Source organism: Dermacentor andersoni, chromosome 1, assembly GCF_023375885.2.
Source record: "Dermacentor andersoni chromosome 1, qqDerAnde1_hic_scaffold, whole genome shotgun sequence".
NCBI lineage: Eukaryota > Metazoa > Arthropoda > Arachnida > Ixodida > Ixodidae > Dermacentor > Dermacentor andersoni.
The window spans coordinates 120022315-120039801 of NC_092814.1; the positions used below are offsets into that span (position 1 = coordinate 120022315).

The following is a 17487-nucleotide window of genomic DNA, read 5'->3' on the forward strand; positions in this document are numbered from 1 at the left end:
CCGACTTTGTTCGTGATTTATGTCAATGACATTGCAAGTGACGTTGAGTCTGACGTGAAACTGAAACTTTTGGCTGATGATTGTGTATTGTATACAGTTGTCAAATCAGAAAGGAAACGAATAAAGCTCAGAAATAACCTTAGTTGTGTTCTCAACTGATGTGAAGAGTGTGGAATGACTCTAAGCACTAATAAGTATACTGCGTGATGAAGATAAGTAACCGTCAGTCAGTGTTACAATTTCTTTATTCTATTGAATGTACTGTGTTCAATAATGTTTCTGCCTGTAAATATCTCAGTGTAACGCTAACAGAACATATGAGCTGGAAGGTCCACATTAGAAATATTTACTAGCGCCCTTCGTACGTTATGGGGCTTTCGCCATAAACTCCAATGAGCAACGCAACAGGTAAAGCTTGTAGCTAGCTTATATCACATTAGTCAGACCTCGCCTCGAATATGTTTCAGCTCTGTGGGATCCACACACGAAATAAAATATTACCAAATTAGAGCGAGTACAACGAATTACAGCCAGGTTCATATGTAATCGCTACCGGCGAACTGATAGCGTGTCGGAGATGTTAAGTTCTCTTAATCTTGAATCACTCCAGTCGAGGAGAATAAAACAGAGAGTAAAGTTACTGCACCTAATATATTATGATAAACTCAAAATCAATAAATCCCGATATCTGTGTGCAGTTTCTCACGCGAACACTCGCCAGAACCACAGAAAAATGATCGAGGATTTACGTGCATCGAACGATACATGCAAATATTTATTTTTTCCTAGGGCAATTAAACAATGGAGCGCATTAGCGCAAAACGTTGTTGACAGTGCAAATGTCGATACATTGATGAAAATGTTAGAGCGTGTTAGAGGAGATGTTGGCTGTATATTTTGATCTTTTTTTTCTCTGCCTCTGTTTTCTCGAGCCTCACACGTGCACATATTTTCGGTATGCTCACCCCTGATATATATTTAGGCTACCTTTCAAACGAAAAGAACTTGAGCGTTGCTACAAGGTAAATAGAACAAGTTTTTAATTTCAACAGCTCCGAGCGGTGGGCCGATCTTCATCAGGGTTTACAAGAAAATGGCAGTTCGGCACTGATAGTGAAGACAGCAGACTGGGTGCCCGGCCGTTCTCAGACACATCAAACAGAAAGCGACAGTTGTGACAGTGATTGACTTTTTCTCGGAGCTTTGGCAGATTTGCAGCTGCCTTACTGGCAACGCTGCAGGGCAAAAGGAAGGCGGAGTCCCATGTATGTACGGCAAGGGGGTCAGTAAAAAAAAAAGAAAAAAAATATTAAAAAGAGAAAAAGAAAGGAAACGGGAGGAGGGAGACATAAGTCGGAGAATGGAAGGGGCGGAGAGTAGCGGCAGCCATAGGCGCCCGTTGACACGAGGCAAGGAGGGAGAAAACGGTCGCTGCGCAGCACCAGTGCGCGCGCCGCCGTTGTAGCGGCAGCGAGCGCACTTTGAATAGGGCGGCGGGGGGCACAATAGAGAAGGGGCCCGGAAGGAAGACAGAAGGAACGGCAACGTGGGGAAAGTAACACAGTGTCACAATACACATATACAAGGCACGGCCCGTTCCGGCAACCTTGTGGTCCAGCTGAGGTGCGGAAAAGAAAAAAAATATTCTAAAAAGAATATATACGCGGGGTTCGCAAACCAAGTGCGTCCCTGGGCTTAGTTATAGGGAGCCGAGTTAAGGGGCCTCCGTGTGGTGCAGTGTTCGAACGTTTAACGGACAGCTGACACCACGTCAGCTCGTGCGGATTCCCAGAAGCGGCAATAAGTGACTCAGAATGGCTATTTGAGCGGCAGGGCGGAGGAAACTGGATGTATCAGTTTTCCGCTCGCCCCCTTGAGGCGCATGCGGAGGAAGCAGCAAGCAGTGGCCAGCGTCTCAATTTTCGATAGAGAACATGTATTCGCGCTGCCCATGCACTCTCACTGCATATCCTGGACAGTGGGCAGTGACACTACGGGCAAGCAAGGAGATGAACACAATGATAAGGAGAGTGTACAAAAAATGCTGAAGCACCTAGTAGAATCAATGCGCGTGATTCTCGGTGGCCTCGAGACTCCGGCCGCTAAATGTGCCCTACAAGTGCTGGCCGTGCTAGAGCCGCTTATCGCAGCTCTTTATATGATATAAAGATTTTGTTTGGCGCTTGTGCTGTTCACGCAGGGGAGGCCACACCAGCTTCGTCCTAGCGCCTCCATTTCTAAGTTCACTCAAATTGTTGACTACAGACTTGATGCGAAACCTTATTGTGGCTTCATGGATGACATTTGTGAATGTTTATCATCAGAGTGTTGAACTTGCTTTCACCTTTGCGCATCCCTCTTGCTATGTCATCATCATGCTTCATCACATATTTATGTCCCCGTTCCCCCTCCCCCTGTGCAGAGTAGCAGGCTAGAGAACCTTAACTCAGGCCGACCTCTCTGCCTTCTTTCAATTAAATTATCTCTCTCTCAAGATGATGCAGTGACAAAATGCAATGAGTGCCTGACAGACGTCCCTGACCGCGCGCAGTAGCAGGATGCAGTACAGCGCTTACGAAAATCTACTTTTTCCCTTTGGCGTAGCAACGGGGGGGCCGGGGGGCCGTGGGGCCCGGGTGCAAGGGGCCAGAGGGGGGGGGGGGGTGTCATATACGTCTGAAGACACCCGGAAATTGTCGATATCCTCGCCTTCCTCGACTACACCCGGGGGGGGGGGAGGGGGGTGACAGAAGACCTATGGGGCCCGGGTGCCAGACGACCAAGCTACGCCACTGCTTTTTCCGCAATTTTATGAATTTAACAAGTAATGTTACTTGGTCTATATGTCTACAGCACAATTTATTGCTAGTTAAGGCTATGGTATTGTCGAGGTTATACACAAAACAGCACAGTCAAGATAAAAGACTTGCCATTTTCAAAAGAATAAAAAAGCGCCAGCAGATGTTTGCAACATTGCATAATTATAAATTCATTTCTAGCGAAGCTGTTCCTTTCGAGTAGTCGAAATACGATTTTCAGTTTCCCGTAATTATGCTTTAAAAAAGTTGCCATATATTACGGTCCCGTTTGAGACCTTGCCCGCATGTAATGCTTTCGAGCCCCTATTGTTAGGATTTCTTAAAATCGACTAATTTATCAACACATTTTACTTCGCCCGAACGTTAACCATAGCGCCTCCTTCCCCCCTCCCCTCTCCGTCCTATTTTTGCTAGGCTTGATCTCGGTTTAGTTTCCAGTTCTGCCAGAAATGCGACATAAATTCTATTTTGTACATTGAAAAAGCTCTGGATCGCTTGCATGCGTAATTTACTACAAATGTCGTAATTTGCCTTCTCACTTTGAACTTAGCGTACACATTGCCCATAACGCGAACCTTATTTTCACCAAATACAACCTAGGTCCGTGATTAGTTCACTGAGGAGCTCGGAGAAACCGACTAAGAACGTCTTATGACGCATGAAAAAAAAATTAAAAGAAAACGAGGGTTTAATAATTATTTGCTACGTTTCTAATTGGACCACGAAAGTAAAAATTTTTTCAGACACGGCACTTCCGTACCATAACTGCCCCTCCCATTTCCACGAAATACTAACCTGTTATACACTCTAACAAATGTTTACACCCTTTGAGTCGTATCTTGCCACACAACAATAATCGTCATCTGTCTTGTTCGAATTTCCTTTCTTTAAAGCTGGGAGCCCGGTACTTCCCAGTAACGAACGGCATGCGCGTTATCAGCATGGCATAGCATTGCCGACACGAAAGTAGCGGGCGCGGCGTTTTCAACAGAGGAAACGCAAGCAAGGCAGATGACGATTATCGTTGTGGCAGATATACACTCCAAAGGGTGTAAACTAGCTCATACATCCCAAAGAATATATCAGCTACACTCTATAGAGTGTAGCTGATACACTCTTAGAAAAAAGTGCACCCTCTGGGGTGTATCTCTGCCACACAACGATAATCGTCATCTGCCTTGCTTGCGTTTCCTTTCTTAAAAACGCCGCGCCCGCTACTTTCCTGTCGGGAATGCTATGTCATGCTGATAACGCGCATGCCGTTCATTACTGGGAAGTACCGGGCTCCCAGCTTTAAAGAAAGGAAATGCGGACAAGACAGATGACGTCTATTGTTGTGTGGCAAGATACGACTCAAAGGGTGTAAACTTTTCTTTGAGTGTAAAACAGTTGCACCTTTTGGGGTGTCTATATGCCACACAATGATAATTGTCACGTGCCTTGCTTGCGTTTACTTTCTTGAAAACGCTGCACTCTTGTTACTTTCCTGTCGAGAATGCTATGTCATGGTGATAACGCGCATGCCGTTCGTGACTTTGAAGTAAAGCGGGCTCGCAGCGTTAAAGAAAGGAAATGCGGGCAAGACAGATGACGATTATTGTTGTGTGGCAAATATACACCCCAAAGGGTGCAACTGTTCTTTAGAGTGTAGTTATGCCAGGGCAACAGGTTCAGTACTTATTTAAAACGTTACAATTAAAGCAAGTACGTGAAAGTTTCGCAGCGGATTACGCGAAAATTCTCCCTATTTTCACGGAATTTCAAGTTTGCACCTCGTGCAGTTGTATTAGCAGTCAGGGAAACGTTTTGAATGACGGCAGTATAACACCTTGGAACGCTTGAATAGGTGACTTTCTGCAGAGAATGCAATGAACCCGCACAGATTAAACATTTATCGCCCGTCACTCAAAGCACGATTCCTACTTCAACGAAATATAAATAACATGCCTCGCATAATTCACCGATGAAACCGGGAAAATCAACAAAATGCATTGTAAAACCCATAGAAGTTGCGAGAACGCAGGAATTTAATAAATATTTTCAAAGCACATAAGTAATCTGCACAGATCAAACTTTCAGTATATATCACCGAAAAAGTGGCCCCCATTTCTTCAAAATGTGACTTCTCAACTTTTTTTGCTCCTGCCAGGGAACACGTGTTAGTGTAACATTTATGCTGAAAGAGCCTAAAAATAAAATGGGCAGACAAAGCTAGAAATGATACAACCCGTTAGAAAAAATTCAAGGCAGTATTGTAATGGGCTCTGCAAATCTGACAATGTCGTTTACTTCTTAACGTATGAAGCACAAAAACACCGACACCGCTCTGCGGCGAGGCACGAAAGACAATCCTCGCGGCCCAAACAGGGGATACGCAATAAAGGAAAGCGTTTCTTACGGGGCTAATGCGTTCATAAATAAAATTTACCCTCATCTGTAGCTATATATGGAGGATTTTTCAGGGCGCAGCCGAAAGCGCGCGGTTTTTAACTTGACTCCCCCCCCCCCCCCCCCCCGGTAATTACGCGAGCAAGAGCATCCAGGCAGTCTACGATAGAGAGCGCGCTAGAACGCCATAAAGGCCCACTCGCCAAATTAGCAAGTGCGTGCCGGAATGGAATGCCCAGCACGGGTAAGGAGAATAGCTCCGCGGCAATGAGCGACTGTTGTGCAAGCTTGTCGCCGGCTATAGACCCTTTTTGTCCACGCTGTGGCAGCAGTGCATTCATGGCCCTAGAAAACTTCCAGACATGCATTTCTGACAGTCAAGTTAGTCGAGAAAACGGAAGTATTTTGTCGCATAGTTTGCGCTGTAGGCACATATTCTTCGGGTGTTCAGATATAAAGAAAGTGTGCCATGCGCCGATCTCACGTATGGGCTTTTTTTTTTTTGTTGTTGCGCTGACTTGTCGAACATTCCAACTTTACCGCAAAACTGTCGCCAGCTGGAAGGTTCTGTAAATTTATAGGCTATTGTAACTTGTGTTGTTCCAGAGGGCTTAACGGGAAGTCTTCTGGGAAGCCTGTTTGTAAGCATAAAAAGGATCAATATAGCTACAGCGAAGCAATAGCAATGAGTCATAAGAACACATTTCTTAGAACAGACTAAAATAGAATAGTTCCTTTATTTCTAGCATTGCAAGGACGATGAGGATACCAGAGGTAAGCTAAAAGCATGTAGCTTGAGGAAAATCAGAGGCTAAGTTAGAAGACATTTGGCAGGGTAGGTCGGGAACACACACATCATGGAGGAGTCAGGTTATTGCATATTCGACAAAATGTCGCAAATGTTTAGAGTACATATGCATCTAGAAATTAAGCGCAAAAGGAAATTTAGAATGCACATGCAAAAGGATATTTGCACAGGCCATATGAAACCGCTTCGCGATGAAACTTTTTTTTCTTTTTTAGCGAATGGAACAATAACGCCAATTACCGTGTACCGTTACAGTACACAACTTCTGTTTCACATAAGTGAATCGGACGGAGGTCTCAGTTATGTCAGTGTGAGCGTTTTATTTGACGTAAGCCCTCACTTTTATTCTTTTATTTTACTCGCCTGTTTAATTCCTTCATCACTCTTTTCGCCCCAGATATAGGAACATATCTAAAGCTATTATCTGTGGGATAAGCCTGAAAGAAGTTTAGGAATATGCATCACCTCGATCGATATACGTCTGTCACGTCTGCTCGGTGCGACAGCTTAAGCTGCTCATCACAACGAAATGTTGCTGTCCGAATGATGGCCGCTTTGCGCGCCTTCGTTGCGACGGAAACGACCGAGGGCTGGGCACTTAAGACCGTTAAAACTGTGTACCGCTGCAAGGGCAGCCGAAGGGATGTTTGACGATTTCCTCTCGTCGAAGGACACGTGAATCGTCAAGCATTTCTGTCTGTCTGTCTGCCTCTCTCTCTCTCTCTCTCTCCCTCTCTATTTATTTCCTTTTTTTTTTTTTTTGCATGCTTCTTTTCTGCCGGTCCCGCGCCGCGCGACTGCTGTACAGCCGCAGCTGTCGTCGCGCCGTTGGCCGCGCCGTGAGATCACGTGACAAGAATTGCCCAACGGGGTTGCGAAGCCACCGCTAGCCGTCGTATATCAGGCCGTCATCCACGCGCATCCGCGCGCCGGAGCTGTTGTTGTTGGAGCAGTGTACTCGGAGCGTTCAGCGCGGTCGAGTAGGTCGAACCAGGGTTCAATTTCGAGAGAGGCTTGCACCCTTGCACCTGCTGCCGCAGCGCCTGTCGGCGAAGTCACAAGCGCTGCACTAACTTTCTGGTGATTACCGAGGTTACCGTTTGCTTATTGCCACTTCGCAGTTCCTGCGAGAGATGTCGCCCAACAGGAACCCGCCAATCAAGTATACGCAGGTGAGCGCGTTTCGCGCGATTTCTTTCAAGCGCTTCTCTCATGCGATCGAAACGGAATGTTTAGGAGCACATCTCACATGCGACGTGAAAAGATGGGAGATGATTGGGAATTAGCAGATTAGGAACTTCCTTTGTGCCCGTGGTTGCGCGCGCACTGTCTCCAAGCTTTGCTGCGCTGGTGTTTACGTTTGACAGACGTCGGGCGAGGGGTGGGAGTGGGAGGATCGCCTGACAAGTTACAGATAAATCGCACAACACTGCAGACTGGCGAGGTGCGAATTTCCGCCACCACACCAAAAAATAAATAAGAGACAAGCGGTCGCTTGGCTACAGCTGCAAACAAAAACGTTTCTCATCCCGGTGATCTTGAATCTCCGTTATCCCAGAGCTTTATTCGTCAAACCAATGCAATTTTTATGACACCAGGGCAACCCTGGAACACATGTTATGGGAGTGCGAACAAGGGGGTGTTCCAGACGGGGATACAGCCTCGAACCGAACTCGCTGGTAGACTAGCTGCTCAGCTCCGCCCTCGAAGACCAACTTTGGGCCGTCCAGCGGGCAGAGGAAGCCGCCGGAGCTCAAGGGCTCGTGGCCGACGCCTAGACGGGGATGTTCGCCCAATTCCCGAATAACTCGCCGGACCTTTGAATAAAGTTATTCTTCTTCGACATACCTGAACAAATGTTACGTGTAGCATGCATTTGATTGAGAATTATACATGAACAATAATCGTAGTTTGCATGCGCACATATAGCTGGGAAAGCTATGTTTTGCGTCCGCATATTGGCCGCGACCAAACGCAGTGCAGATAGTTGTGCATTTTGAGAGACTGCATGCGTGTGTGCCTAATTTTCTTTTTCCTGAACGAGCAAAGCACTACGTAAAATGCATGAAGAAGAGTTGACAGAGAGACAGTACAGACTACAGACTGTACAGTTCGTACAGACTACTAACAGTTCACGTATTTTGCGCAGCAATACGTACGTTACTTGTTCAGTATGAACCTACTATAGTCCGCTACGAACTATTACTTTTTCCGGCATGTATCGATCGGTGTTTAACTGTGTTGCTACCCTCAACCGTACAACGTATACATTGAAGGGAATTAAGCAGCGGACACAGCTTATTTGTTAATTAAGATTGAGGATCATTTCAACATATCATAAAACGCAAATATATATCAAGCTTAAGTAACTCAGCCGAATGCATGCTCGTCTGTAACTAGTTACAAGTATATCAGATGTGAGGTGGAAATATGAAGTACTTATTGATAGTGTGGATTATTGTACAAAAGGATGCAATTTAGTATACATTTCAAATTAATTATGTACTTTGATATACAATATATGCTCTGATTGCGCGAAAGTGGTATCAGTGCAATATGAAATCTCATTGAAAGAGCCTATAGCATGGAGGAAGGAAAAACTAAGGAGAGGTCCTGACGTCACTCTGTCTGAAACTCGGTGACGCCCATGGAGCCACTGTCACCATGGTGACGCCCGAAGCTGGTATTAGAGAGTTTTAGTTTAGGGGACGCAAGCGGCTTGCATACGCAAGAACTAGCGGCCACGGTACTGCGCATGCGCAGACCTGTACGTCAGGGTCTGCGCATGCGCAGTGCCGTCGCCCCTAGTCCGCAATACTTCTGCGCTCCCCTTTGCAAAAATCACGTCAAACCAACTAGCCTAACAGCTTACTATTCTAAAGTTTATAGGAATCGTTTTGCTTTATTGAACACGTTTCGCGCGGCCGCGCGCCGACAAAGAGGCCAGCAGTGGAGAACGTCACGCGTTTAAAATGCACTGACTGCGGCATGAGGTATATCTTTTACGGCTTCAGGGAAACAAAGTTATGTGGTATACTCCGAAAGGTGCCGAACAGTAAGCGCATATGCATGCGGCGGCCGCGTTGACCAGGCCGCGTTTTTACAATTGCTGGTAGGTACAGCGGGGCGTGGCGTTTCTCACGGCGCTCGACGTTTCTGCGAGTAGGAGCGGGTGCGAGAGAGAAAATCTGTGGGCTACTGGGGGCCTTTGCTCCAACAGAGGAGGTTTCTTAACGCGTGTTGTATGCGTTTGTCCCCTAGGCATGCACGAGACGTTCATGTGAGGGATCGCCAGCCGTTTATGCGCAGGCGCGAGAGAGAAAATCTGGGGGCTTTTGCTCCTTGGATATATGACTTTGCCTACGCACTACGGAGGAGGTTTCTTCTGTGGTTTCCTAGCGCGTGTTGTAGGCGTTTGTCCCTAGGCATGCACGAGACGTTCATTTCAGGGATCGCCAGCCGTTTATGTGCAGGCGCGAGTAAGAGCGGACGCGAGAGAGAAAATCCGGGGGCTTTTGCTCCTTGAATATATGACTTTGCCTAGGCACTACGGAGGTTTCTTCTGTGGTTTCTTAGCGCGTGTTGTAGGCGTTTGTCCTTACCAAAGCATTTTGAAACACTGTCGATAACAAAGTACGAAGCGACGCCTGCTAAGGCGTCTGTGAGTGAGCCCAGTGAGCGCGCGCTGTCGCGCGTCTTTGTGGATGCAAACCGCCATTACTCGCGAGGCGCGGCAGGCGCCGGGCGCGCGGATGCGAGCTTGCAAGTGTACGTGTGGTCTCGGCTTTAGGCGTGCCGGCATTACGTAGTGGTGTCGAGTTTGTTTACGCTCGGACGCTGGCGGCCGGCGCTGTGAAATAGGGGAAGCAGGGGGCACTGACGTCCGATTTTGCGTCCGCTGTGTCGGACGTACTGTCTCGCACCTGAGGCGCTCGTGCTAAGTCAATCGTGGCGGATGATAGCTTTCTCGCGCCTTACGGCGATGGACCTTGTAAATAACATCACAGATGTTTCTGTGGGAGCAGTAGCGACCTTAGTAGAGCGCGGGCCGCATATATTGGAAAAAGTCGCGGTAGTGCTGAACTTAGCGTCACAAGTTGGCGGCTGGACGCAATTAAATTTATTCAGTCGTGTTTTCTACTAAGTGTAACAGCGTGTCATTGTTTCGCAGTATTGGCGGCGCCTACAGGACACCAAAGCGGCAACGGGGACACAAAAGCTAGAACCCGAACTGGTCCACGGGTTGGAGCTAGCCGAGGCCTGAGCGTGCCAGGGGTGTAGATCGGTTGTCCGCCAATTTTAACGAGACAGCGTTAAGTAGCTCGTGTCGCAGAAAAGCCAGTGTCAGCGGCGTTGACCGTGAGCGAAAAATCCCGGAAGGCAATTCATAAATAAGAACAACTTACAAGATGGGCTGGGTGGGAACCGAACCAGGGTCTCTGGAGTGTGAGACGGAGACGCTACCACTCAGCCATGAGTTTTTTTTTTCTTTATTGCCACTCAGCCATGAGTTGGATTGTTCAAAGCGAGACAAATGCGCCTCTAGTGAATGCGGTGTTGCTTTAGAAATGTGCCATAGAAAGTTATACTGCGGTGTATATCGGTAATTATGAGCATGTAAATTACAGAAGTCGCAGTTAAACGCGTAGCGAAGTACGTTTCCGCTACATTTCTTCTGCGCTTGCCGCACACGCACAGCCATCTTGCGGCAAACACAGAAGAGCCCCTCCTCGCAATGTACGACGCTGCCCCGACAGGTGGCGCGCCACTTGCCCGCTTCTTAGGGTGCCTCACGGAGGAAGGAAACTCAGGAGAAGCCCTGACGTCGCTCTTTGTGAAGCTAAAGTGAAGCCGGAAGTTGGCGTTGCTCATGGCGTTGCTCCGCCTATTGGGCCAGCTCTCCTCTCTTGTTTACATTTCTCGCGAAACCACGCCGCGCTGCGCGCAACCGTGGTGCTCTGACGCGCGCGCTCCACAGCAATACTAAACAATCGTTAGCACGTTAGCATGATTCCGCCAAAGAGGGCAATATTTCCGGCGGATATTCCTTCGTCCGCTGCCATTGCCGTGGTGCGGTACATTGCTTACAGCGTTGCATGCTCGTTCATTTCACAAACTTTAGTCCCTCGTGTCCCACCTGGCCACAGCAAAATCCGAGAGCGCAACAAAATACGGAGACCAACACGAACCTGCCCGCACGGCGCCTTTGCCACGGTACGAAACCTACGGAGCAACACGTGTGAGCGCACAGAACCAAAACAAAGCCGCCATAAGAGGAGAACCTACTACGTCATTTCCTCCACACTTTTCTCCTAGCGCGCGGAGCGGGTAGGGCCTCTCCTCAGTTTCCTTCCTCCATGGGATGCCTCCACAGAAGAAGGAAACTAAGGAGAGGCCCTGACGTCACTCTTTGTGATGCTAAAGTGAAGCCGGAAGTTGGCGTTGCTCATGGCGTTGCTCCGCCTATCGGGCCAGCTCTCCTCTCTTGTTTACATTTCTCGCGAAACCACGCCGCGCTGCGCGCAACCGTGCTGCCCGGACCCGCGCGCTCCGCAGCAATACTAAGCAATCTTTAGCACGTTAGCATGATTCCGCCAAAGAGAGCAACATTTCCCGCGGATATTCCTTCGTCCTTTGCCATTGCCGTGGCGCGGTACATTACGTACAGCGTTGCATGCGCGTTCATTTCACGAACTTTAGTTCCTCCTGTCCCACCTGGCCACAGCAACATCCGGTAGAGCACGGTCCAGATAACGCAGCGCAACAAATCACGGAGACCAACGCAAACCTGCCCGCACGGCGCCTTTGCTACGATACGAAACCTACGGAGCAACACGTGTGAGCGCACAGAATAACAAAGCCGCCATTGTGGCCCGAAAGGCGGGGCTACTACAGCAAAGAAATAAAAAAAACAGCAAAACAAAGGAGAACCTACTACGTCATTTCCTCCACACTTTTCTCCTAGCGCGCGGAGGGGGTAGGGCCTCTCCTCAGTTTCCTTCCTCCATGGGATGCCTCGATGCCAGCACCGCCGTTCAGGGTGGAGACAACCTCAACGGCGCCGCCATATTAAAGCACACGGGATCGGCTGCGCTAGCGTTCATGCTCTCGGCGCGCTTCGAGTGCTTTGATTTGAACAATCTTTTTATCAATATTGCACTGCGCATCTTTTTACTCATAATGGCAATTTTAACATCCGAGGGCCGAAGACGTACTTGTACGAATTAATTTTAGGGCCCCGAGTGGTCGAGGTTGAACAATTAGTGTGCCGTCAGTTGGCTATCATTTTAAACAGGCTATAATTTTAAAGATCGGTTGCCCAGCAGGTGCTACCGCTCCGTGCGAGTGGAAGAAATTGTTTTTTCTTTTTCTACGTGGTTTTTGGTTTTTCAATTACTGCGCTTTGATAACAGCCGCGCGTCATCAGCCGCTCGCGCGCGGCAGTTGGTTTCGCTTCTGTCGCGCGAGCTGTTTCCGTTTGTTTTGCTCGCAAAGACAACCTGTCTGCTTTTTAATCTTTCAAAGTGTAACTGCGAGTTCCTCGCCTGTTTATTGCCCACAGGGGTGCAATTACATCTGTTTACAGGCTGGCGCTGGTACATACAAACGATGCCGCGTATACCAACGTTGCCACTGCGCCTGCGTTTTCTTTCACGAGGCCCACGAAAACTCATTGCACCTCATTGGCGGTAGGATAAACCACTACTGCAAGATTTCCACTCGTTTCATTTTTCTGACAAACGCACAACCACCGAGCTTTCTTGCGTGCGCTCATATGCAGACTTCGCTTGCGCTCTGGACATGCACACCGGTTGTTCTGCTACGATTCCTCCGTTTGTGAAGCGCATTCCTGCATATATTTTTCATTGTATTTATTTTATTCATGCCCATCTGTACTCATTTATAAACCATGCTTGTACACCTACACAAAAAAGGGTGAATTTGAGGTCATTAAATAACTGCAGTAATTCTTTTCTAACAGTTTTAAATCCGAAATAAAAGTAACAGACTTTGAAAATTTATGCTTTGTGAAAAAGACTCGACCAGAAAAGGTTTAGAAAAAAGCTGTAGTTTTGACGATGCCTGTGCATGCAATTCCTATTTTGCCTGCAACATAGGGTGGTGATGGGCTAGGCTGTTGAAAATAACTGCTCCCTAAAGATTGAGCTTCATTAGTGCTGCAGAAAAATATGTAACCTAGCTTGTCAACCTCACCCCTTACAGAGAGCAAAGGCAACAAAACAAAAAAACAGTGCAAATTATTTATTCAATGTCAAGTGCAGTCGACCATGAAAGAACGCAAACTACAATACAAGTAAACAAGACAGAGGGACAGATAAGTGGGGTATGTACAGTGGGGTTTAACCTTAAAAGGAAAGCATAAAAGCAAAGCATGAAAAAAGATGCAAATCTCCAAATAAGCCAGCAAGACGTATGGGCAAAAAGTTTCTATGCACTGTGGTGTTACCTTTGCAACAAACATGAAAACAAAGCATGGAAGAAAGATGCAAACTACAAAATAAGCCAGCAAGTCAGTGGTAAAAAAGCAGCTATTTACGGAGTGGTGTAAGATATAAAGCAAGCTACTCTACGGCAAGTTCACGCCAGCCACAGTCTTGCTGCCATAACCGTCGTCTGAATCATCAGGCTCGTTCAGCCAGCGGAGGTAGATACGCAGTCGCATGACAACAAAATGGCACATCAGTTTTCTCATAACGCTTGGGTGGTCAGCGCATTCACTAGGTGGCAGAGAAACTGATTGCTCAATAAGGCTCGTCAATGTATTGATTGGGTGATCCAAATGACAAATATCATTTTCCTGTGAAAATTTCTTAGACACATTCACAGGAAGAAACAAAGCGCAGTACCATATGGCTTACATACACCAAATTTCTGGAACCTTGATTGTACTCCTTGAGCTGCACAAGAGCATGCTCATCGGAAGCCTCATCAGCAATCAGGGTCTCAGTACAGGTGGAGTATGGTTTGTTAGTAGATATAAAAGACTTCACAAAATACCCTGCCAAGTGAGCAATGATGTCATTTTCTACAAGAGACAATGGCTCGCCCTCTGCGCATTCATCATCGTACGAGGGTTCTTGAAATTCTTTGTGCACTTCTTGAATCTCTGCAGAGAAGAAATCCACTAAGTAGTTGCTGTCGTCAGCTTCATAACCAGAGTTCTTAGGTACCTTGAGGAACTGGCTAACTGACACAATTCTGAGCGCATTTTTGACATCATATGCACTGGGCACGGGAGAAATCATCCGGATGACCGAAAACAAGTTCTCCAGGCAATCTTGGGCCAATCGTCCTGTCAAGAAGAATGCATAGCCACATTTCTTTAGCAGAAATTCATGCAGTTGAAGCACTACAGCAGTGGACATTAGCATCCCTGTCTGGCATGGCTTCCAGACCTTTTTGATGCCAATGCCTAAGCTCTCAATGACTTCAACAGCGAGTTTCAGCGTTGCAATATCCTCTTCATATTTGCTTTCATTTGATAAGCTCAGAGCAACAACAGGGTGCCGTGCACTCATGATTGTGTACCGCTTGAAAATTACTTCACAAAACCAGGCTGTTGTTTCAGCCTCGGGCGGCAGCTTCATGCGCTCTACAAAGTACCTTATAGCTGCAGGTGCTTCCCGGAATAACTGAACAGCTACCCCTACCTTCATCTTTGTGAAGTGGCCATTGGAAATGTGCACGGTACTCAGGTTAGGTGCCACCTTCAGTTGTTCTGAGTCCATCTTTAGGACTGCTTCTATGTACTCAATCGACACATCACTGCTGCGTAAATTGTACTTTGCCACTATTTCTTCACTAAGTTTCATGGGATCTTTTCGCACGAGGTGCCCTCTAATATTTTTTAGTACATGTGAAGGATCCGGCATAAAAAACAATGACATAGAATTGTCACATGGGTGGGGAACAGTGCATCTAGTGACAGAGTAGCGGCTGCCCGCACGGTGAGGCAGTGGGCATGGACGCCCCATTTGGTGATCGCTGTGTCTGAAGGGGCAAGGTTCTGACTGGTGTTGTACAAGTCACGGGTCGTTTTTTTCGTCGCGACGATAGATTTCATTTTTTACAAGCACTGCTTCAGGAGGGCACATGTAACCAGCAAACGGAGGCCTCAAAAGAGCACCTGAGGTTATAATAAAGCAGGCGGCGCAGGATCTCCGGGGCACCCAACGGGTAGCGGGGGATCAAAGCTGGAACCAGGTGGCCCGTGGGTTGGGGCCGCGGAGGCCGAAGTGTGCCAGGGGGTGTTCGCAAAAAAAAATGGCTGTACACGATAGCGGACAGCCGATCTTATACACCCCTGGCACGCGCAGGCCTCGGCGAGCCCCAACCTACGAACCAGTCCGGGTTCAAACTTTGGTGTCCCCGTTACTGCTTTGGTGTCCTGGAGGCGCCGCCAATAATGCGAAATGATGACACGTTGTTTCAATTAGTAAAAAACAAGATTGAATAAATATAATAACGTCCAGCCGCCAACTTGCGACGCGAAGTTCAGCACTACTGCGCCCCGCGACTTCTGTGGCACGCCTAGGGATAAACACATACAACACGCACTATGAAACTCCTACGTAGTGCCTAGGCAGAGTCATATATTCAAGAAGCAGAAGTCCCCACATTTCCTCTCTCGCATTTGCTCTTACTCGCGCATGCACGCACACGTCCAGCGTCTCCGCAAGTGCCACACCCCGCTGTAACGCTTCCAGGGCCGCCCATAGTGTTACGAGGTGATAATTGTAGTTGGGTGTTTGCGCATGGATTTTTACCATATTTAAGGTTTATTGTGTGCTGTGCTAGGAGCGATGACGCAACACTATTAAACTGGCAGAAGCAGATGATTTTCGTGCGAGTAACTGCGCACGTGTTTAGCCGCTTCGGGCTGGCATGCCTGCTTCCAGTTGGAAGCCTTATTGAGGCTAGTTTGGTGGACAAATTCCTTTTAGTGTCGAGTACTAGCACAGAAATCAGAACTCTGTCTCGCCAATGATGTATATGTGGTGTACACGATCTTCTTGTACCTGCTGCAGCTTTATATGAGTGTTATGTCGTCCACGACCGGTGTACCGGCAGGCAAAAATATTGTCGTGGATTGCACAAATCCAAGCTACTTCGCGAGTTATTTCTAGTCTACTGGTCAGATTATTTATTTTGCTTTCTAAAGACCCGGTGTGAAAGAGCTGCAATGGAGTCAAGGTTTCGCGGGTACACATGAAAGGCAATGCGTTTGCGGTGTGTGCAGTACTATATAGCTGCCGATTCAACGACTCGGATGTGTTTGCGCTACTCGAAGTGCGTACGTGTGTACTTGCGTCTACGCAATCGACTGCGTGTTTCGAGCTTGTGCAGCTTTATAATTTTATCATCTTAGTACCATGACGATTGAACGCAAGGCGCGACATATTCACCTGAATAACATGAGCATCGTGCAGAAACGTGCATGATCAATGCGGAGCATCTCAACTATTCTCGTCATGACGCTCGCATCTCTTTATGTAGTGAAACTGGTCCTACGCTCTTATGACAAACTGGCGCCATTGGCTCTGAAGTGCAAACATCACAGGGGAACCTGTACTTCATTTGTAAACAAGGCATATGCAAGGACAAAAGTTACACATAGAATAATGGTTTCCATCAATGCGCACTTTCCCCCTTAGCGCAGTTCTAAGTCAATATGAGCCATGAAACTCGTGCACCACTTTATTCTGCCGCGACGGCAAAGGGAAGAAAGCCTACTCACAATAATCAAAATCATTTACACTTGGTAATGAACAGCTTGTCCTCGCAAAATATATTTGCAGTGCCTAGCTAACAAAGCCATGGACTGACAAAGCTACTCACTCTCAATACTACAATAACACCTGTACTGTTTCCAGCACGATATATGACAGAACACAGCCCATGCACTGCATAGCTTCATACACCTGTTGATGGATAGCGCAATCAGGAAAACAAATCTGAACAAGCACCGAGAATAATGCCTGTGCATAAGCTTACCCATGCCTGAGCTCCGTAACCCGTAAGCAAAGAAAAAAGCTCCGTTCGTACACGTTTGCATCTCCAGTACTCTTAAAATCAATCCCTAACATAAAACAAAACGGAAACACAGTACTTCAATGACGCGGTTAGCCACGAAACTTAGCCAAAACATGCAAGATCCCTTGTGAATGCCTCGCCGCAGAAACTCGACAGCCATGGTCATGGTGGCGAGTGCGCCGAGACCAAGGTATATATAATCTGGTAGCGAAGCCATAGAATATAAAGAACCAACTGGCGAAGCTTCCATAGAAGCCCACAAGGCAAGAAAATGGCGGCTTGTTGCAACCGTCACCATGTTCGTATCGTGGGGACAACAGCAAAAAATAAATTAAAAAATTAAAAAGTGACGTCACAACCGAAAATGGCAGTGACGTCAAGATTTTATGCTGCTTGGCATGAATGTTTGAATTTCTT

At 47.3% G+C, this 17487-nt stretch overlaps 1 protein-coding gene across 1 annotated transcript in view; it reads left to right on the plus strand.

The window, feature by feature from the left end:
* Positions 1-6901: 6901 nt before the first annotated feature.
* The window catches only part of LOC126545751 (aldehyde dehydrogenase, mitochondrial-like), a 42866-nt gene continuing 32280 nt past the window's right edge, over positions 6902-17487 (plus strand). The window contains exon 1 of the mRNA XM_050193722.3: positions 6902-7187. Within this exon, the coding sequence (XP_050049679.2) occupies positions 7149-7187 (39 nt within the window). The 5' untranslated portion in view covers positions 6902-7148. The remainder of the gene's footprint in view (positions 7188-17487) is intronic.